At 47.5% G+C, this 22,831-nt stretch overlaps 1 protein-coding gene across 1 annotated transcript in view; it reads right to left on the reverse strand.

Annotated features, from left to right (window-relative positions):
- The window catches only part of LOC142914974 (uncharacterized), a 33,475-nt gene extending 12,079 nt beyond the window's left edge, over positions 1-21,396 (reverse strand). The window contains exons 1-2 of the mRNA XM_076061154.1: positions 20,523-21,396; positions 13,230-13,280 (exon numbers count right to left, since the gene is read on the reverse strand). Of these exons, the coding sequence (XP_075917269.1) occupies positions 13,230-13,280; positions 20,523-20,855 (384 nt within the window). The 5' untranslated portion in view covers positions 20,856-21,396. The remainder of the gene's footprint in view (positions 1-13,229; positions 13,281-20,522) is intronic.
- Positions 21,397-22,831: the final 1,435 nt, after the last annotated feature.

Below are 22,831 nucleotides of genomic sequence, written 5' to 3' on the forward strand. Positions count from 1 at the left end.
TTCTGCTGGTGAGGTGGGTATGGCACCTCCTTGACGCCCACGGAAAGGGAGTTTCACAACACTTGTGAGATCCACCAACTCTCACAGTACTGGATTAGAGGCGTGCAAGGCCGGGGCAAGGACCAAAACCGGTTCAGATTATTTGTCACTGGTCTTGTCTATGAGCAGGGATCGAAGTCAGGGTCGATGGGTTCGTAGCGCGGTGCGCTAGGCACTATACTGCCGCTGTTACAGCACACGCAGATAAAGATCCCCTGTATAGCCTTTAGCAGACGATTGGGGTAAGTGCTGTTAGCGAGCGCATGCGAAGGCCGGCACGGCACTTAAGGGGGTGGGTGGCCAGCACCAAAGACAAAGACACACACACGCGTGTATGCACGCACAATGCTTGAACCGCACAATCCGTGACACAAGCAGCACACCCTAGGCCCACCAATGCCCACAGAGGTGCCCACTTAACTTTTCAGAACATTCATAGTTTCATGCCGCAGCCTGTATCACCGACCGCTAGCAAATCGTCCCTGTGCCTCGAGATAAGCACGGAGCGGTGGCATTTGTCCGTGATTTGGCACCTCGCGTACAAAAAAAATCCAGAAGATTACATGGGAAGGATAATATCTCACAATTCTGAAAGAGGGGAGAAACTGCGTGTAAATGCATTGTCTTGAGTGGTGGTGACTTATCCCACAAGTGACAACAAATTCCCGGGAATATTTGTTTTTCTTAATGTCCCGGGGGAAATGTAGATAGCTTCCTCGCCAATAGGACAATCCTGGGTCAGTGGTCTGAATTTAAATTCCATATTTGTTAAAAAAAAATCGGGGGGGGGCGGTTATGTTTTTCAAAATAAATGTCTAAACTTGTGGAGGTAAGAGGTGTGGAGTGAGCATTCACGGGTCAAGAGGATGGAAGCCCTCGCTCGACATTGCAGGGCTTTACGAGCTTTCGGGTCTCCTCAGCCTCTTTGAAATCATTGTTTTTCCTCTCCCAATAATCAATAACACTGTTGTTAAGTGCGTCGAGGCACGGCAGATAAATCCACATCTGTATTGTAGAGCACATTCCTGGAGGAGATTGCGTGTGCAGAGATCCGATCGGCTCTCCCACCGGTTAGGGTTCCGTGCTCACAGCCCGTAGCTCTGCATTTGACCTCAGACGCCGCCTGGCAGCACTAACCCTAGATAACTCATAGGCGTGAGGCAGTGAGTGGCGTAGCGTGGGCCCTGGTGCAAGACATTAAATGGGGCCCCATCCTGCCGAATTTCACCGTGACTCGTCGCATGGCGTGTGTGGGCCCCTTCCGCCCTATGGATCCATGGGTCCCAGTGCGGTTGCAGTGCCTACACATTCGACAGCTCGACCACTGGGTTTACCGCGAGAGAATTTCTGTCGGAATGATTTTGTTCCCAGCCGACCTAATCGGTGAGTACCTTCAACACTTTACAATTGTTGCTCACTGATAAAGGTGAGGCATCTAAATGAAATATAGCTTAATTTTAAATAAAGTCAAATGTTAACTCATGAATGACGAGTGCAAATAATGTAACTGACGTGCACTTGGACGAGTGAGCGTTCTAGTGGGGAATGTCAGCCACGAAAAATGAAAGCCATGGCGATGTCTCCGTTAGCCTGCCTTCCAATCCTGGAAATGACGAACGTTTGTGTTTCGTAGATAATTGGGCACAGATTCCAATGATACGGAAAGCTACAAAAACACATCCCAGAGCCCAATAAATAAATATATAACGTTTTGCAGTTATGAAGAGAAACAAACGAAATTAGAATTGTCAAATACAACCATTACAACTATTTTTATTTTACCGGGTAAGGCCCACTGAACTATATCGCTCTTTGTCAGAAGAAACCTGGCCACAATTGATAGCTCAACGGAATGGCTTATCAAGTGGAAATGTGTAGCAGACAAAATACTGTAAACGCGTGATGTTGAGAGAACACGCAAACTCCCAATATACAGCAGGCGTCAGGGTCGGGGTCAAACCCACGACCTCCTGCATTCCATGTGAGAGGGAGCAAACATCTCCTTGCCACCGTGGCGACTTTGTAGACCAGCACCCCACAATGCCCCCTTCCTGCCCCCACCACCTCCTCAAGGACCTGTCCGTGTCGCGAACTGCGGCGCCTTCTTGTGATTAGTATCGAGGGATCGGTATCTGCAACGAGCGCGTAAATGTTCCACTTCCTGTTTTCGGTTGGGCCCTGTGCACTGCTGAGTCACATGGCTTGGCCCCCGTGACAAAACGCACTTTGAGTAGTTACAAGCAATCGATTTATTTTCAGTCGCCTTTCAGCAAGCCGTTTTTGAATTGCGTCAATCGATTGATGGCGTGTCTGCGATGGATACACGCGCGTATTTACAGTGGGCGTTTTAAATTAGCGGGCACGGTTTTAGTTTATTTTTATTTGTTATGAATCTCAATGGGATTGTTTTTTTAAGCCACCTGAGAATGTTGAGCTTGCAGTGCCCCCGACAGCCAGCGCACCACTCACAGGGAGAGAAGTCAGTGGCCGTAGCCGTGGTTGGCATGGACCCCGGTGCAGGGGGATAAATCGGGTCCCTGTCTAAATCCCTGCCTCCCCCCTCCACCCCCGTCTCTTTGTCTCTTTGTAGCCCGGAACAGGAGCTACCCTGGCACGTGGGGCCCGGGAGCAGTTGCACGGCCCGCAGACTCGACAGGAGCTACGCCACCACCGGTGCAAATAGACTGAGTCAGAATGATTTTGCCGGAGAAGATGCAATCGGCGAGGACTTTAAACTGATAATTTTACATTTGTTAAGTAGATAGAGAGATGTAAAACATTGCAAAAGTCTACACTTTCAACTAAAGCAAATCCTAACTAATTTAACTCATTTGTTGAGCGGCACAAATAATGAGTTACATGGCGTAATTTTTTTTTACATTTTCACATTCTGTCCAGGAAAATTATATGGAATTAAGTCGATCATGTGCATTCAATATCTTTACTTAACATTCATGTTTCAATTATTTTGTCAAGGTAGGTGACAGACTGCTTACTGCCCGTCAGTCCATGGGAATGTTTTCACAAATCACACAACGAAACTGCCAAACAGGGAAAATCTCTACACAGCTCACCGATATTGACACTCACAACATGGGCATATCGTGCTCGTGGAAACCCGGCGTCGTAATACTCAAGGAGAGCATTGTCTCTGAAAAGTCAGACAAGCGCCACCCTGCGTATGGCTGTGCCAGTCTGTGTGTCTGTGTGCATCGGGAGGTCTCAAACGAGCACCTGGCGCGGTGTGCAAACATCGCCACCGGGGAGACAAAGGCGTCGGGCGTGGTGCATGCCACCCACCACCCCCCCCCCCCCTCGTGTTCCGTGGAGACCTTCAATAGGTGATTCTCGCTCAACAGCACTTGCAGTCTATTGAGGGGCTACACGGGGGATATCATCGCACAGCGGGAACGCGCGCAGCTGTCAACGCGTGCGTCCGCGGCGTGCGTCAGGGGGAAAAGATGCGAGCGGAAGATGGCAGTCTCCACGCACTCCACTCTTATGCTTGGTTCTTTCGGTAAAGTCACGTAGGAGGGAAACAATAATATAACATTATTATTGTATTGTTTCCCTTCTACGTGACTTTACCGAAAGAACCAAGAGTATGAATCCCTGCAGTCACGAAAGCTTTAAATCAAAAGCACTCCACTCTGTTCGGCGGTAAAATCACAACTGATGCCATAATGGACCCGGCCCACCGAACATCGATCAACGATCTCCCTCGGTCTCCGGAGCTAAGAAATCGCTGCGCGGTCGAAACCCCCAAACGAAATGAAGGCTCCCTTAATGTAATGCCATGCAAGCTTGTTTATGGCTTAAGTCTCTCGCACGTGATCATTTCAAGATTATCCGTGTCCCAGCCAGCCGTTGTTCAATATGTTAAGTTTTCAGAAACAGAGCCATGGCCCGGAACAATACTGTACTTTTACTTTATAGATTTAAAAAAAATATATGTGATTATTATTTGCTCACTCTTTGAAGGCATAGAACGACTCAGAGGCGCGAGGAGAAACCTCAGCCAAGCAGGAAGGCAGCAGCCACGGGATGAGCCGGCACCAACAATCCCCCAAAGCTCTGCGATCCTCTATGTATATTCAGGTGTTATCGGTCAATTCATGAGTGTTTACGTGTGGGAGGAAACCGGAGCACTCGGAGAAAGCCCTGCATGTGTGCGAGGGGAAATGTCCTATCCCTCATGTACGAAACCGGTGGATTCCATATTTTTGTACTTTGTCGAGGTAATGTATGTTGAATCGGTTGAAAATCAAGGAGCCTAGGCATTGATCCACTAGTGTGAAAATGTATGTATTTGAAAAGTGTGTGACATGCAAGCTACGGTGTATGTATTCTTAACTTCTTTCGCACCGTACGTATCCAACCGTGCTAATCGGAGGTGTGGGTGAGCTTGCACGCTGCCATGAGACACATGCGTACTTGCCAACCCTACTGACCTTGCTCAGTAAACTGCCGTCTGTTATGCCCCTTTCCCACACACCGATATTTCAAAGCAAACCTTACGTCAAAGTAAATATATCCCCCCACCCACCCTCCACAAAAAAAGTTTCCTAAATTCGGCAGCCTACTGGAGAAACTGGTGGGGTTGTCAGGTACACACGTGTGGCCGTCTGGCCTGTGTAAGGTACAAGTCATGCACGTGGGATTTTTTAAAAGCATGGTGGGGTTCGGTTTCTCCCTCCACGTTTAAAAACATGCGTTTAGAGTATTTGGCTGTTATGAATGGCCACGTGATAAAACACTTTGTTAAGCTATCAATTGTGGCCAGCTCGCTTCTGAATAAGAGCTATAGAGCTCATTGGGCCTTACCCAATGAGCTATTTAGACGCCGAGACCGGTTGTGCTGCAAGGTGACCAGGAATTGACAATATATTAAATAGGCTGGCCATTGAGTGTTGTGTCCTCTCACATGCATGGGTTGCCTCTGAGTATTCCAGTTTTCTACCACATCCAAAACATTCAATTAAAAAAGGACTTTGGCCTTAAAATAATACGGGACCGTCCTTAAAAAATATATATTTTAAGACTCATTGAGGCTTTGTTCAATAAATAAATAGTATGAACTTACGTGACGGAGCAGTAATCAAAATATAAATATCTAAATCAACTCGAGCCTCCCGTAAATCATGTAACTGCTATGTGGCCACGCCCACTATGAATCCCGCCCCCTGTGAAAACCAACGCTGCTCTGTGTAGCTCACTTCCGCTCGCTACTTATTTTTGAATTCTACCTCTCCATCATCATCACCTTACTCTCATCCCTGACATCTTGGCCCGGTCGTTCCCTCTCCCTGTCCTGCCTGGCACTTCTTTTTTCTCCCTGCTGTTCATCTTGAGACGTTACCCTCATTGTTTCTCTTGGGACTTCCGTTCCAGTGCCCCTTCCCTTTCCAGCTCATCAACGCCCCCCCCACCCCCCTCCAATCTGCCCTGTTGCGCAATCGTTTCTACTCCCCTTCTTGTGACGTGCCACAGGTAAAACTTTTATAGCTTCCAATAGAACCAGAAATATATATGTGGTACAATCTTAAGTTATGATCCTCAACAAATGGAATGAATATTGTGGGCGCATGAAATTACTATGATTCTTTAAATGGCCAATTTTTTTTATTTTCACATCAACTTCTGTAAATGCTTGATTGTCTTTAATGACCTTACTCTGTTTTACGTCTAGTTCTGAGTCATTTCCATATCCAAATGGCACAAGGTTTTGCATTTTCAGAGTGCGCCCTTATCACACCGCACTCCCCAAAGACTCCCTGCGTTTTTTTACACAGATTGCCACTCAAGGTTTGGCAACGCTTAGCATTGAAAAACAAATACAAAAATCCACCACCCCAGCGTTTTCATCCAACATGTCGCGCTTATCGCTGAATCCTGTTTGCTCCAAACGAGATAGCTCCAGTTCGTGATGTAATCTTCCTTGAATTTATATTTCTTATAGTTAAAAATTTTTTTGGGTTTTATGTGTTTACTTTTCGCGCACAGTTGCATGCCATGCATTTTTTTCATTTCGTGAGTTTGCGATCGAGCATTGAATTTTCTCCCCCACGTATTTTGCTATTGCTTAAGAATTACTCCAAAAGAATCTAATCTGAGGAGTAATTCCATGCCGTTCCCTCGACCAGAATGCACTCTCACTCCGAGGCTGATACCCTAAGTGATATCCACAACCAGAAGCAAACCCGGCGGGAGGCAAAGGAGGCAACTGCCCTCCCCCAAAATATTTAGATGCCCGTTGTACATAGTGTCAAATATTTGTTTAATTATGTCAAAAACTAGCAACCTTTTTACCCATGGCACACCACGGCAAGGGGAGTAGAGACAAGGATATAATAATGTATGGGGGGGGGGGGCTGGGGTAAAGGGGAAGGAAAGAGAGTGGACAAGGAATGGGGAAACGGGGAGCAAAGGGTCAGGAGAGATGAGGGACGTGAGAGGCTACGGAGGCGTTTCGACGCTGCTGCTGCTACTGCTGCTGCTACTGCTGCTGCTACTGCTGCTGCTACTGCTGCTACTGCTGCTGCTACTGCTGCTGCTACTGCTGCTGCTACTGCTGCTACTGCTGCTGCTACTGCTGCTGCTGCTACTGCTGCTACTGCTGCACGGGAGAGCAGCGTCTGTTATTACATTGGGCGGCGGGGAGAGGTTCTGAGTGGGGGTGGCCCACACATCCAAGTCACGTGGTGTACGGAAGGCTCGAGCTGATTTAGATATAGAGATGTCAAACTGTAATTAATGACTAATTAGTGATGTATACTATTTTTTTTATTTTAACTGCTCTTAGTTCAACGAACTACCAAAAAAGTATTACGTCATGCAATTGCCATGCTATCATTTACTACGGAAAACATTTGACAATAAAGTTAATTCAGGGGCGGGTCAGATCGCGTCAGTAAAATGTGTGTCGTAAATTACTTAAGTTTCACTTTTGTTACGAGCTCTTGTGCATCACTGACAGCGAACCGGATTAGTTGACTTTGTTATCACGTAAATATTTCGCCGGCGTAAATGAAAGACGATGGTAACGATATTTTGCATAACAGACAATATACGAATTTTCGCCAGCCTTCTATCGTACGGCACATATCGTGGTATCGCTGCATCGGGGCACGCGAAACGCTCCCACGCGTTCATCTGGCAGGCCCCTGGGGGAATGTTCAGTGTCTGCCTCAGGACTGCGCTCACACGCGTTCATCTGGCAGGCCTTGGGGGAATGTTCGGTTTCTGCCTCTGACTGCACGATCCCGGGTATCGTTACTAATATCCCAGCCCACGTGTTTCTCCCTACACTCTGCAGAGCCAAAGCATCCGCGGAACCTGTGGCACCGGGGTGGAAAAATGTTGCAGGGAAAGGTTACGTTTACACGGCCCGAACACAGTTTTTTTTCCGCGCACTCAGCCCCGCACAGGCGTTCGTGTAGGCACTACTCATACATGACACATGCATCCCCGGAATTCGCATATGACGCTACCATACATTACACTCGCATGACACTCACATGACACTGATACTCGCACATTGCTCACACACCACACACTGACACCTACAACCAACACATGACACTGACACTCACTCGCACATGGCGCGCATGACACTCACACTGGCATACAGCACACAAACAACACTCGCAATACTCACGCACCACACTCGCAATGATCACATGCCAGTATGTAAGTGTGGCAGTGGTGGCTATGCACGTGACCTGTGATCAAGCACTGTGGAGGCAGCAGCGGGAGTTGGCGGATCACACAAATGCCGTCAAATTATTTTTGCCGTGGGCGTCTATGTGGTGCCGTATCCTGGCTTGCCAGGAAAGTAGGGACGAATCTAAATCGGTCCCTCCTAGATGGGATTGAGCGTTGCCCCCTCGCACGCACGCGTGGGTTTTCTCCGGTTTCTTCCTGTTTCCTTCCACATGTGTAATGACGACTTCGACGCACTTGTCTTGAGATGGTTTCTTTATTGAAGGAGCCACGTGCTCACACTCGGACAGACGGAGACCCCCACTGCAACAGCCCCCAATCCCGAACCTTCTCGCTGGTTCTAGACCGCTCGCTCTACCAGCAGACTCTACTGTCCTCTTCCGTCACCTGGCCATGGTCCTGTTCTCGATCATTCCCGTAGCCACCAGTCCACTCGTACTGCAGGCTGACTCCTCTGCCATTACCTCCCGTGGCCACGAGTCCATTCGTACTGCAGACTGACTCCCCTCTTATTACCTCCCGTGGCCACTAGTCCACTCACACCGTAGGTTGACTCTACTGTCATTACACATGTATAAACACTCATTATTAATTGACCGAAAGCGTCTTAACATATGAAGAGGGCTCCAGAGCTTGGTGCCGCCGTCTCACCGTCTGGCTGCGACAGCCTTCCTGTTCAACTGTGGTCGCTCAGCGATTGTGAGAGATGCAAGTTGAACGAACGACAATGACCCTACGTATAGAACTGAACATTATTACACGAAGTAGTATCCTTTTAGAACGCGGGCTTGGCTACACCGAGCGTCCTCAGCGCTAATGTCACAGCTCACAACGGTGTTAAAATACGGCATTCGCGCGTGCTTACTGCACTAGAGCTGCCGCGAACAACCAATGGGTTTAACCGACAACAGCTCTGGGCATAATTGATAGCGATTCGTCGATGCGTCACTGATGATGATAATGATGTGTCGCCTTCCATGCGTTTGTAAGAGGATGTGATTCAGTGGGACTTGTTCAGACCGCGCGAGATAAAACTCAATCATCCGAATGAAGTTGACGATTCTGCATCAAGCCAGACGAATTATGCACTAGACCGACGCAAGTATTTTTTTTTGCTTTACCAGGTAAGGCCCACGAAGCTGTATAGCTCTTTTTCAGAAGCGACCTGGCCACACATGATAGCTCAACAAAGTGTCTTATCGCGTGGAAATTTTACAGTGGCAGCCAAATATTCTAAACGCACGTTTCTAAACGTGGAGGGAAACCCTGCAGGACCCGGAGAAAATCCACGTGACCATGGGAAGAACACGCAAACTCCAAATATACAGCAGCAGCAGCAGGCGTCAGGGTCGAGATCGAACCCACGACCTCCTGCATACCAGGCGAGGGAGTTAACATCTCGCCACCGTTTCCGATGAGACACGGATCAGTACCGATCAATACAAAGGTTCTGTATATACTGTTCAGCACACCCGTGTTGGTGAGAGAGGCCTGCTGTTCAGCACACCCGTGTTGAGGGGCCTACTGTTCAGCACACCCGTGCTGGTGAGAGGGGCCTGCTGTTCAACAGACCCGTGCTGGTGAGAGGGGCCTACTGTTCAGCACACCCGTGCTGGTGAGAGGGGCCTGCTGTTCAACACACCCGTGCTGGTGAGAGGGGCCTGCTGTTCAACACACCCGTGCTGGTGAGAGGGGCCTGCTGTTCAACACACCCGTGCTGGTGTGAGGAGCGTGCTGTTCATCACCCCCGTGTTGGTGAGAGGGGCCTGCTGTTCACTGCCATGCTGGTGAGAGAGGCCTACTGTTCATCACACCCGTGTTGGTGAGAGGGGCCTGCTGTTCACCACTCCCATGCTGGTGAGAGGGGCCTACTGTTCAACACACCAGTGCTGGTGAGAGAGTCCTGCTGTTCAGCACACCCGTGCTGGTGCGAAGATGGCGCTGATGATGGTAGCCTCAGCCGGTCGGTGCGCCCTGTTTTGTCTTGTTTTGTCTGTCAATTCAGTGTTTTGCCAAGATTTTCGGAGTTCTCTAACAAGAGACGAACTTTTAAATATCAGGGAAACAACTCCTGTGGATTTAATTCCTACTTTTCTGCTTCCAGCGGCAGAATTAGTAGGCATTCTAGTCAATGCCGCGCTAGGCTTTGCTCAAGCAACGAAACGCCGCCCAAGGGGTAAACGGTCGGGGGCTCTAGTACGGCTACGCAGACGCGGGATCCGAACAGTGCTTCCGAGCTTTTTCCTCTCCAACGTACGTTCACTGTGCAACAAAATGGATGAACTTCAGCTACTGATGGTAAAAAACAAAGACTTTCTTTCAGCTTCTGCATTGTGCTTCACGGAAACATGGCTGTGTGATTTGATTCCGGACACTTCGCTACAACTAGCAGGATTCCATCTTGTAAGATCGGATCGTGACATAGCACTCTCCGGCAAGACGAAAGGCGGTGGTATTTGTTTTTACATTAACAGTGGCTGGTGTGTAGATGTCACAGTGATTCTGCAACATTGTTCTCCACTCCTTGAATCAATTTTTATAACCTGTAAACCGTTTTACTCGCCTCGCGAGTTCGCGTCGCTCATTTTGGTCGGAGTTTATTTGCCGCCTTGTCCTCAGGTTAAAGAGGCCCAACGCATGCTCGCCGATCAGATTCTGAGTGTGGAGCGAGCAAATCCAGATTCGTTGGTTATCGTACTTGGCGACTTTAACAAAGGTAATCTCAGCCACGAACTCCCCAAATACATACAATTCATTAAATGCCCAACCAGAGAAGGGAACACTCTGGATCACTGCTACACTACAGTCAGTAGAGCCTACCACGCCGTCCCCCGAGCAGCACTAGGACACTCTGACCATGCCATGGTCCACCTGATTCCTACATACAGGCAGAAACTAAAACTCTGTAAACCTGCTGTGAGGACATCTAAACAGTGGACCAGTGAGGCTGTGGAAGATTTGCGGGCGTGCTTAGACTGTACTGACTGGGATATGTTCACGACTGCTACCAATAGTCTGGATGAACTCACAGAGGCTGTGACGTCCTACATCAGCTTCTGTGAGGACTGCTGTATCCCAACACGTACCAGGGTGAACTTTAACAACAATAAGCCCTGGTTCTCAGCAAAGCTCAGAAGGTTGAGGTTGGAGAAGGAGGAAGCGTTTAGGAGTGGAGATAGAGACAGATTCAAGGAGTCGAAGAACAGGTTTAGCAAAGCGGTGAGAGAGGCTAAACGACTGTACTCAGAGAGACTAAAACACCAGTTCTCTACAAACGACGCTGCTTCTGTCTGGAGAGGGCTCAGGCAGATCACCAACTACAAACCCAGAGCCCCCCACACCACTAACGACTCCCGCCTAGCCAACGACCTGAACGAGTTCTACTGTAGATTTGAAAGACAATTGGACTGTCCTGAACCACCCCTTCCAACCCAAGAGGCCCCATCCCCCACCAATACTACAGAGACGACTATCTCCTTTCAGGAGGGAGAAGTTAATAGACTTTTCAAGAGGCAGAATCCACGCAAAGCAGCCGGGCCGGACTCTGTCTCTCCAGCCACCCTCAGGCACTGCGCTGACCAGCTGTCTCCGGTGTTCACCAACATCTTTAACACCTCCCTGGAGACATGCCATGTACCAGCCTGTCTCAAGTCCTCCACCATCATCCCTGTGCCCAAAAAGCTAAGGCCAACAGGACTAAATGATTACAGACCGGTCGCCCTTACATCTGTGGTAATGAAGTCTTTTGAGCGCCTGGTCCTGGCACACCTCAAAGCCATCACAGACCCTCTCCTGGACCCCCTTCAGTTTGCCTACAGAGCCAACAGGTCTGTGGACGATGCAGTTAACATGGCCCTCCACTTCACCCTACAGCATCTGGACGCCCCAGCATCCTACGCCAGGATCCTGTTTGTGGACTTCAGCTCTGCCTTCAACACCATCATCCCTGCCCTGCTTCAGGACAAGCTCTTCCAGCTGAACGTGCCATACACCACCTGTAAATGGATCACAGACTTCCTGTCTGACAGGAAGCAGTGCGTTAAGCTGGGAACACAAGTCTCTGGCTCCAGGTCCATCAGCACCGGAACTCCTCAGGGCTGCGTCCTTTCCCCTCTGCTCTTCTCCCTGTATACCAACAGCTGCACCTCCAATCATCTGTCCGTCAAACTATTGAAGTTTGCGGATGACACCACCCTCATTGGGCTGATCTCTGGTGGGGATGAGTCTGACTATAGGTGGGAAGCTGACAATCTGGTGACCTGGTGTAGCCAGAACAACTTAGAGCTAAATGCTCTAAAGACAGTTGAGATGGTTGTGGACTTCAGGAAGAATACAGCACCACTCACCCCCATCGCCCTGTTAGACTCCCCAGTAAAAATTGTAGAGTCCTTCCGCTTCCTGGGCACTATTCTTTCCCGGGACCTCAAGTGGGAATTGAACATCAGCTCCCTCACCAAGAAAGCTCAACAGAGGATGTACTTTCTACGGCAGCTGAAGAAATTCAACCTGCCAAAGTCAATGATGGTGCAATTCTATACAGCGATCATTGAATCCATCCTCACCTCCTCCATAACCGTCTGGTACACTGCTGCCACTGCCAAGGACAAGAGCAGACTGCAGCGTATCATCCACACTGCTGAGAAGGTAATTGCCTGCAATCTACCGACCCTCGAGGACCTGCACACGACAAGGTCTATGAGGCGAGCGAGGAAGATTATGGCCGATTTCTCCCACCCTGGACACTCTCTGTTTCAGCTACTCCCCTCCGGCAGAAGGCTTCGGTCCATCAGGACCAAAACCTCACGCCATAAAAACAGTTTCTTCCCATCTGCTGCTGGCCTGTTAAACAAGGCCAAGGGCTAACACTGTTTTTAACATTTGATCTACATAATGACACGTTGCTGATATTAACTATGTTTCCCTATTTGTATTTTTAAATTATATCTTAAAGCTATTTTATATTCGATATTTATTTAATTTTATATACTTCAGCCCCTTAGTGTTAGACTTTTAACCCTTATTATAGTAAGACTTGTTTAAAACTTATTTAAGATTTTAGATTCCTATATGTTGAATGTATGCACCATCCTGCCAAAGTAAATTCCGTGTCGGTGTGAACTTACATGGCGAATAAAACCCTTTCTGATTCTGATTCTGATTCTGATTCCCATTAGCCTTGTAATGCATACGAGGCGATAGCACTCAAAGCACCACGTGGATCAATTTAACTATCGATTGGCGTGCCGCCAACTCCGTGGCCGCCTCACAGTTCAAGCCTACAGCACCTGGCATTTCCCAGACAGCCCTACATCCGAGTGCTGGCGAAATTCGTTCACCGCTTCGGGACTCTAACGAGATGGAGGGCAATTCTGGGTGGCTTTGCGTCGTGCGTCTGCGTTAGAGCCACGGCATATTTGTTTTTCAGACGCATTCAAAAAGAGATGACGCAGCGTTGTAACATCACTTACCATCTCGAATGTCGGAGTGTCCACCACCTTTATTTTCGAGTGGAACTTCAGCTGCGTGCGTGTGAGAGAGAAAGGGAGGGAGAGAAGACACCGTGATATATCTGCGGGGGAAGGGGGAACACAAACTCCATGGCATGCATCCGTGAACGACTACGCGTCGAAACGCCATAGTCCAAGCCGTGCATTTCTAAACAGCATTCACCTTCAATCGCAGTCATCTAAAACACCTCACGAGCCACCAGCAACTCTTTGGATTGTCACCGTGTGCCCACTCTCTGCCGTATCTCGTGTTGTATTGTCTCTCTCGTTGTCTCAATAATGACAATTGTTTTTGTTCTCGCCGTTTGTCCGATTGAAACCTTAGCATCTCGCGTGCGCGTCATTTAGCGCATCGCCCGAATAACAGACTCTCGCGCTTACGTGCGCAGTCCGACGGGCGCGTTTGTGATCGTTAGAGCTGACACTTTTCTCTCTCGTAATTGAAATTAATTTTATTTTTATTTTTTGTTTTATTCAAGGACACCAAGGTAAGTACAGGCATCGACGAGGGGACACGCGGTGTCACGAGCCAGAGCGATGCGCCATCGAACGAGGCACCCCCATTGGAGGCACTTGGGGGGCACTGCACGACCACGGTAGCTCGGGGTAGCAGGTTTTTTTTTTTTGGGGGGGGGGGGTGGAGCGGTTGCGGGGGGGAGGGGGAAGAAGAGGGATGAGGGGGAGTTAGAAGCGAGTTTTTAAATCGCCGCATCGTTTCAGACCTTGCAACTTCAAGGAGCGCAGGTCTCCCACACGAACTTAAACAAATCGCGCACGAATGGTATCACACTTCACAGTATCCGTATGTCTTAGGGGCAGTCCATAAATGACGTCACGCAATTTTGGACGGTTCTTAACCCCCCCTCGTCACACGGCGTCACAAAAAGTCAGACCCCCCCTCAAATATGACGTCACAAAGCTCTGCCCCCCCCAAAAAAATAAAACATGCTTCAAATCGCATTAAACTATTGTCATTGTAGTGCGTACTTAATGTGTCGCTGCACTCTGATGTTGTAGGAGAAAACATTTATTAAAAAGTCTATTTAATTAAGTAGAACGTGTTGTCTATATTTATTTAAAGTTACGCATTTGGATGTGACGTCACATTTCTCAACCCCCCCCCCCTTCCACTCGTCACACATCGTCACAAATGTCTGACCCCCCCCTAGGTGCGTGACGTCATTTATGGACGACCCTTTAGCGTGTGAAAGTCGCCAGGTATGACTGCTAGAGGTTAAACGACACGTCGAATGTTTGCGAATCATCATTTGTCGCTCTGGCTTGTGCCCGATGAGCTTTGAGCTGTAACCCTTTGATCGCCGTGGCCGATTTTGGTTCGGGTAGGCGAAGTCGCGACGAGCAACGCGACGTGGATGCTGACGTTTCATGGGCATCGTGGCCCGTCGTGACGATGGGGTTGTTGTTAGCGCCTTTCACAGACGGACGGACGTATGGAGAGAGCTCAAGTATTCGTGCGTTCAACCTTAGTTGGAGGGCCTTACAATGCCGTATCTTTGTGGAATTTGTACAGCGCCTTTATCCAGGGCGCTTCGCACAGAATGAACGCATTTAATTGTGGAGGTGATGTGAATGGCATGATGCGCGAGAGAGGAAGCCACGGGCGAATCTGTGATGCGCGAATTCGGTGAAAGCGAAATTGATGGCAGTCAATGACGATGAATGGATTGAATGAATGAGGAATTAGTGAAAGCCATATAATGAGAATATGACATACAGTATTTACAGTACACACAGTATGTTGTCAAACGTCCGACCGCATATGCGCATGTAAAGTGAATTCGACGCGCATAAAACGGCGAATTTTGCGTGGAAATTAGTTCGTCGCATATACAGCGTGAAATCGCACAAAATGAACGCGCATAAAGTTGAGGAAACCCCGTTGCTGATTACTTAATCATCCGAGAAACGATTGGCCGAGACAACTCCGACCCCAACGAGGATTTGAACTCTCAACCTTCCGCTTGCGAGTGACGTCCGGCTGGTTCAGAGGTTGGGTTCAAAAAGGAGCATTCGCAAAATATGCAAAAGCCCTTCTCTCCGACGGCTCAACTTGTCCGACTGCTGTACCCCGAGTGAAAGACGCCCGACAACAAACTCGGCTTGAAATGTTTAACAAGTCGTAAGGCTTTCGCGACCAATATCATTCATACACAGGTTTTTTTTTTTTTGGGGGGGGGGAGTTAGATCGCGTAATTATATAGATGTGTCGTTAGACCCGCCACCACCCGACACAGCCAATTAGTAAGGTTTGTCACGTAAACAGAACGTGGCCAATTCGTTACGAGTACAGCACGCCGGTTGTGTCGGAGAGCAAATCCACAAAATTTACAATCTGAGTTACGACGTTTCGCCAGTAATTACAGCTAGCATCACCAGGCGACAGCCAGATTTGTGGAGAAATGCTCCTGTTTCGTTCCTTAAATAGAGGGATAGTTGTAATTGAATCTGTCGAGTAGTGACGGGTTTAACGACGCATTTATATTTACGCGATTTAACCCAAAACTATTATGGTTGGTTTGAAATCAAACAAGTATTGTGAATTCACGTGACGTATTTTATTTCACTCATGAACTTCCTTCTGAAGAGGATATCTCGATCTTGGTTTCGCATTGCCCAACGATGTGAGTTTCTTTGCGGCATGGACATACATTTTGCGGTGAGCTCTCATAGCTGGGAGCTGAACTCTCTCTCTCTCGGTCCCTTCTCCGTCATATGAACCAGACGGAGGAGTCCTTTCAGCAACGTGCTCAACTTTCACACAAACGAAAAAAAAAGAACCGTGTTCGACAGGAGCCGGATTTCGGAGGGGTTTGGGAGGAAAACGCGCTCGTTCAGGTCGCCTCTTGAGTCTTTTTCTCTATGTCAAGTCGCGTGTTTCCTGTTATATCTCTCTATGTCAAGTCGCGTGTTTCCTGCTACACCCTCTATGTCAAGTCGCGTGTTTCCTGTTATATCTCTCTATGTCAAGTCGCGTGTTTGCTGCTACATCCCTCTATGCCAAGTCGCGTGTTTCCTGCTATATCTCTCTATGTCAAGTCGCGTGGTTCCTGCTACATCCCTCTCTCTACCTTCACCAATTACGGTGGGACCCCCACCTGGTTTGGGGCAGCGTTGTTCCGTTCTCTCATCTGTCTATCCCCTGCCTTGTTTCACCAATCGGTTTTAGTTGACGCTGACGTTATATATGCACGTCACAACCCGGTGCAACGGGCCTGCGCATTGCCTCAATAATAATAATTGAAAAAAATCGTCTTTGCTTTTAGGGGCCGTCCATAAATGACGTCACGTACCTAGGGGGGAGGGGGGTCAGACATTTGTGACGATGTGTGACGAGGGGGGGGGGGGTTGAGAAATGTGACGTCACATCAAAATGCGCAACTTTAAATAAACTTAAATAGAATTGTTATAACAACACTAATTTAGATTTATTTTCATTATTAACTATTTGATTATTTACATTTACTAAGGTCACCTTTTATTTATTCCATGAAGGGGCATTTTGCTTCTCAATGGGAGAATGGAGAAGCATACATTTTGTACATTTTTTGAATGATTGTTATTAAACTTTTTGATTCAAATTATTCTACCAGGGCTTTTCATTCTGTGGAATGAATATGTGATTGTTATAATTGTTTTCTCCATTTTTCTTCGTTCTACTACAAAGTTTAAAGTATTTTTAAATAGTTATAATTACTTTAAATATTTCATAATTATAAGAGAATTTCAACATAATATTCTGAATATCTGCAGTTTTAGTTAGACGTTGAATATTTCCAAGTGAATTTTATGCTAAATTTCAGCTTTCCAACGCCTCCTTTTTAATAAATGTTTTCTCCTACAACATCAGAGTGCAGTGCCACATTAAATACGCACTACAATGACAATAATTTAAAGCGATTTGAAGCATGTTTTATTTTCAAAATGGAAATATGGTATGTGAGGGGGGGGGGGTAGAGCTTTGTGACGTCATATTTGAGGGGGGTCTGACTTTTTATGACGCCGTGTGACGAAGGGGGAAGGGGGGGGGGTCAAATATCGGCAAAAAATTGCGTGACGTCATTTATGGACGGCCCCTTATCAGGCTAAGAGACAGAGGTCAATCTAGTTCTGCAAAGTGCAGGTATCCCTCGTTTTATGAACGTTCGGTTTACGACGTGTCGCCTTCACGCAATTGGCATCGTGTGGACACTTTTGGATGCACGAAATCGAATCTCCGTGTGAACCAGATTTCACTACGTCACGTGCCACGAGATGATCAAACGGGAAGCCGCCAGGGAAATCTGCGTCATCCTTCCGCGACAACGTCATGGCATCACCGCAGTGCAAGATTGACGCCTCCGCATCGCCTTGCCAGTCATATTCCAACAATGCAGAAGATATTTTAGTGAGTTCCCTGAAAATGTTAATTAGTTTGTTTTACAATTATTCTTATTATTATTATTCAGTCGTTTTATGTTTTTTTGTATCATGAAATGTAATGTAGGTGTATATTATATTATTGGTTCATTCGGTAAAATCACGTGGCTTTACCGAAAGAACCAAGAATATGAATCCCTGCAGTCACGAAAGCTTTAAATCGAAATTTAGGTGTATTTTTTTTAGATTAGGAGTAGAGTTGGAATAACTGTCCGAAACACACCCCTAATGTTTAGTATTACATTAATGGGAAAGGCCATTCAGATTTACGAAATTTCGTTTTACGTGTGTTTTTTGAAGAACGCATCCCTTTCGTAAATCAAGGGATGTCTTTTTTTTACAATTTGTACATGCACTCATCAGTATTGCCCTTTGGAAAGACTGGCCCCTCGCCAGTGGACTGTGGAATTTCCACCTCTCGTTGCGTGCTACAAGAGGCACCGAGATCTTGGGGTGAACTCAGCAAGGTACATGCAACAGGCATCTTACATTGGGAGACGAAGGGGATGTATCTGACAAAACATGTACATTGTGATACAGGGAAATTCTGTGTCGTGTATCAAACTATTAAAATTATGAAACAATGTTTATTTTACCAGGTAAGGCCTACCGAGTTGCTATAATTCTTCTTCAGGAACGACCTAGACACAAACGATAGCTCGACGAAGTTGGCTTATCACGTGGCAATTTATAGCAGCCAAATGCTCTAAACGCGTGACGTTGATTCTCGATGTGGAGGGCAAAACCGGAGGCCCCGGAAAAAAATCCACGCGACCACGAGGAGAGAGACACCAGGTAGTTAACATCTCCTAGCCACCGTGGCGCAGACAATGTCACGGACTCCCAAATCAGTCGACTTCACGCAGAGAGACTGCTGCGCACGGTCATCACAGGTACACGGTGCGAGGCGGGGTTGTGAGTCAGCGCACGCTCCGTGCGAACTGGCACAGTGGTTAGCGAGCTGACCGGCGTGATTATGCAACAGAATGTTCTCACGTGCGAAGGGAAGGGGAAAAAAAGCCCCAACGCGGTGTAACGGGTGTGGGCAGCTGGTCGCGTTTGCGTGCATAAGCCTTACACACAAGGTTAATTAACGATCTGAACAGGGAAAGTTCAGGAAGTGCTTTGCCATGTCGCAAAGCGTGCACACACACACACGTGCACACACGTGCACACACACACACGTGTACGCTCGTAGAGTACCGGGGATGCTAAGTGGACGTTTCAGAATATATTTTTTTTACACGCGGGGCTTTCACGATCGACTACTTTTGGTTTGTTGGGTCAAATCTGCGTCGTAAACCCTCCTCAACTCGCCGCAGCCAATGAATAAAGTTGTCCAGGTGAAATAGAAAATAAATTATTGTGTTGTGTGCATTTTTTGTTATCCAAACGTAGCGGTGGTTGCTGAAGCAGGACTACTTGAGCACATCTGTTAACGTGACGACGAACAGCAACACGACAACGTGTACGGTGAACACTTCGCCTTCGTGAAATTGTGCAAAAACCATCAGCAGCAGTTCCCCATAGAACTGCCGCTGCGGCCTTCTTATGTTGAGGTCACCATCAAATGAAATTTGAGTAAACGTGACCGACTGATGGGCAGCAGAGAGGTCGACTGACAGAGGGAGAGAGAGAGAGAGAGCTGTGAAGACCGGTTTCGACCTTGTTCGGACTCATCAACATGACATAGTCATCAATGTCGACTGCTGCAATGTTTTCCTTCGGGAAGCAGCTGTGTAGTAGATGAGTTACCCACTACTTCACTGCGGGGTCCATGATTAGCTTGGCGAATGTCAGCCCGTCTATGCGTGCGCCACGTGGGTGGCACAGATAGTCAGCTGCGCGTGACAGCGCCCAGGCCATCGAGAGTTAAAATCATTTATTTTATGCCGTTGTATTTTTTTTTTTAAATAGCTCTGCGGATCATGCGTAGTTGACCACACTTCACCATGATTGTAACCGTGGGTTGGTGAAGCTTCTCGTAGAGTACAACGGCGAACAATGATGTTATCGGTGGCTGGGATGGAAACTTAGGTCGTTGGGTTTGCGAATATTGAATTGCGCTAACTGCTGCGCCACCGCTCCACCCAAATGTATTGTTGTATTGCTATAATCACTGTCGTGTTAATAACGTACAGTGATCTAATTGTCCATCCGTGCAATGTTATAGGATTTAGCACGATAATAACACAACGGTGCAATATTGTTACTCTGTTAATTCACGATTGTATTGCCATTTGTACGAATGTTCACTATTGGAGGAGCAGACGTGTTATTTTCTTCGATGGATTGAATTAGAATCGTACACTGTTCCTTGAAATGTTGTTGCCGTATCATCATTAACGCAATACGACAATACATCACGTGGTTATTGAAGTTGCATAATATAATTATAACAGTAATATTGCAACCTGACTAAACTATTAACATACCCGTTTGATATAAAATTCCTAATTCACTGTCAAATGCAGTTCGGAGCGATATAAAATTCCTAATTCACTGTAAAATGCAGTTCGGAGCGCAGTGCGATTAACCACTGCCCCACTGCTCACCACACGCAAAGACAAAATAACCCGACCCGAAAATCCGACACGAACTGTTGTGTCGGGTGCTCATAGTTGGCGAGCACCCATTGAGGTCGGGACGTGGCACGAGAGGCCGGGTCCTGCTGTGGCCACTGCCACGCTGGTTCCCATGACAGACACGCGCATCCGCAGGTTAACAGACACCCACACAGAACAGACACACAGACACAAACAGACACACAGACACGTGCGTCTCACGGACACGCGCGCACGCAGGCGCGCATCTCACCTGTCCGTCCTGCCAGTAGAGCTCCGTGGGCAGGTAGGCGAGGAGCGCCAGGGCGAGCAGCCCGGCTAGCAGCAGGGCGATGAGGCACAGCGTGGCGTGCACAGTCGGGCAGCACCGGCGCCTCGTCTTGCCGCCGCTGGGCGCCTCCGTCTCCCACTCGCTGGCGGTTCTGCCTCTGCCCGCGTGCATGTGTCCCGCGGGCAGCGAGTTCACGTAGACTGGCTCGCCGTGAGTCTTCACCACCTGCACGCCTCCCCGGCCAGCCATGCTGCTGCTGCTGCTGCCCACACTGGTCGTGGCTCTCCCTGCTGCTACCCGCGTTTCTCTATCCATCTCTCTCTCTATGTGCGAGTTCTGAACTCGAGAGTCTTCACTGTCTCGCTTTACCTATTTACTGGCAGTATTTATTACCCACGGTCTTCCTATCTTCTTCGGTCGTTCAGTTTCGGTTATTTTGCAAGTCTCTTCCGAACCTCCTTCGAGAGTCTTTCTCGCGTTCCTCTTTTTTTTTTACACACGAAGCTTAGATATTCTCCAAGTGTCTCCCTGTTCTCTTCGGCCCGCTTGGATGATGAAGTCAAACCACACTGCAGGCTACCCGCATGTGCGTTCCTCTCAGCAGTGCAGTATGTTGAATTTCGTTCGCATCGTACGTAGCCAATCCTGCTAATGCGTCTTGCCACATCCCTTACCCTCTTAACGCTCAAACAGACGATCAGCTATCTATACGACATCTATAAATGTAGTCGTTACAAACACACACACATATATAAAACAAAGCTAGATCACAGTCGCGTGCCGCACACAGCGAGTCGCGCTACGCGAACGTCAGCCACCGATCATGAACAAACTCTCGGCCGTCCACGCGATATCAAACAAGGAGCGAGAGCTGCCCCACCCTCCCCCCCCCGGAACGACTGACTTCCCGTGACCGCTGGAGGTAACGCGTCCAGGAATAATCGTCGGGTGGACGGGGAGATGAGGGGGGGTGCTGGCTGATTGCCAGCCACGCGGGTACCACAATGTGTGAGTCCCATGCCCCGTGCACAGGAAAACTTGGCTCACAGCTCCCCAATGCCCACCCGAAGGAGTTTTCCGGCCAATGACGCGGAACGGTTGTTCATTTATTTATTCATTCATTACAGGACAAGTAGCAGTAAGTTTTCTTCTATTTTTAGGCGCGCGCGTGAATTCAATCAGCTCCCCCTCCTGTAAAGTAAGCCTGAGCTTCTTCTTGGTTCTTTCGGTAAAGTCACCACGTAGAATGGAAATAAAATAATAAAAATAAAACATAATAAAATGAAATTCTCACGACGTTTCGGCCACAACACAAGTAGCCATCTTCAGGTGAAGGAACAGAACTGTCGGGACGACAGCGCTTCAGTGAACACTGCTAAGCTTGGCAGCGTCTTTTAAGCTGGGTGGGAGGAGCAGAGCGCCTTGACAAACGAGTTTACATATCAAACAGAAGAATTTAGCATTGAAATAGCTGTGTTAAAGTGTTGGTTTTAGCAGGGTGTTAAAGTCAGAAATTAGCATGTAACTGGGAGATTAGCATGATGTTAATGTGAGGGCTTAGCATGTAACTGGTCACGGAAGTAGCTATGTTAAAGTCCGAGTTTACATATCAACATAGGCATTTTGTATATTGACACTAAAGAACTGCAACTACCCAACTATCATACAATAAGCCGATGTGAAAGAACTAAGTATAAACTGCATCAATATAATAAATGTACTCAATATATTCTTCAGTAAGTTGAGCTATTAACATAAAGTAACTGGGTATACACTACACTATATAATGAATACCATATAGTAAACTGATAAAAAACCAAAATATAAACTACATAAATGTTATCAATAAACTCAATATACTTTCCAAACAGCTGAGCTACTAACAATAAGTCGTTATACATTACAATTCTATGTCGAAAAAATGGGTGACGGTTTTTTTCTTTTCAACGTTAGCACCACGGAAAGCGACAAGCTTTGTTCAGACGGACGAGTCCATATATGCTCGGAACGGAAGAGGGGAGAGAAACAGCCACGATGCGTTGCTCTGTCCTGTGTTGCGTTACAACTATGTTATAAACTAGACTACTATACATTGCAATGTTATACCTTCCAATCTAAACTACATTGCATAATAGCGTATACACAGCCCAATGTAAGCTCTAACATTATGCATTATATTGATGTGTCTCTAGCTAAACGTTTTTCTACGTTACACGACTATACACCGTAATATACACTGCCATAGACAAACCCCACCCTTGAATTATATAATAGACTACCCTATACTTTAG

Source organism: Petromyzon marinus, chromosome 5 (assembly GCF_048934315.1).
Source record: "Petromyzon marinus isolate PM22_M1 ecotype Great Lakes invasive population chromosome 5, UKy_Petmar_22M1.pri1.0, whole genome shotgun sequence".
Taxonomy (NCBI): domain Eukaryota; kingdom Metazoa; phylum Chordata; class Hyperoartia; order Petromyzontiformes; family Petromyzontidae; genus Petromyzon; species Petromyzon marinus.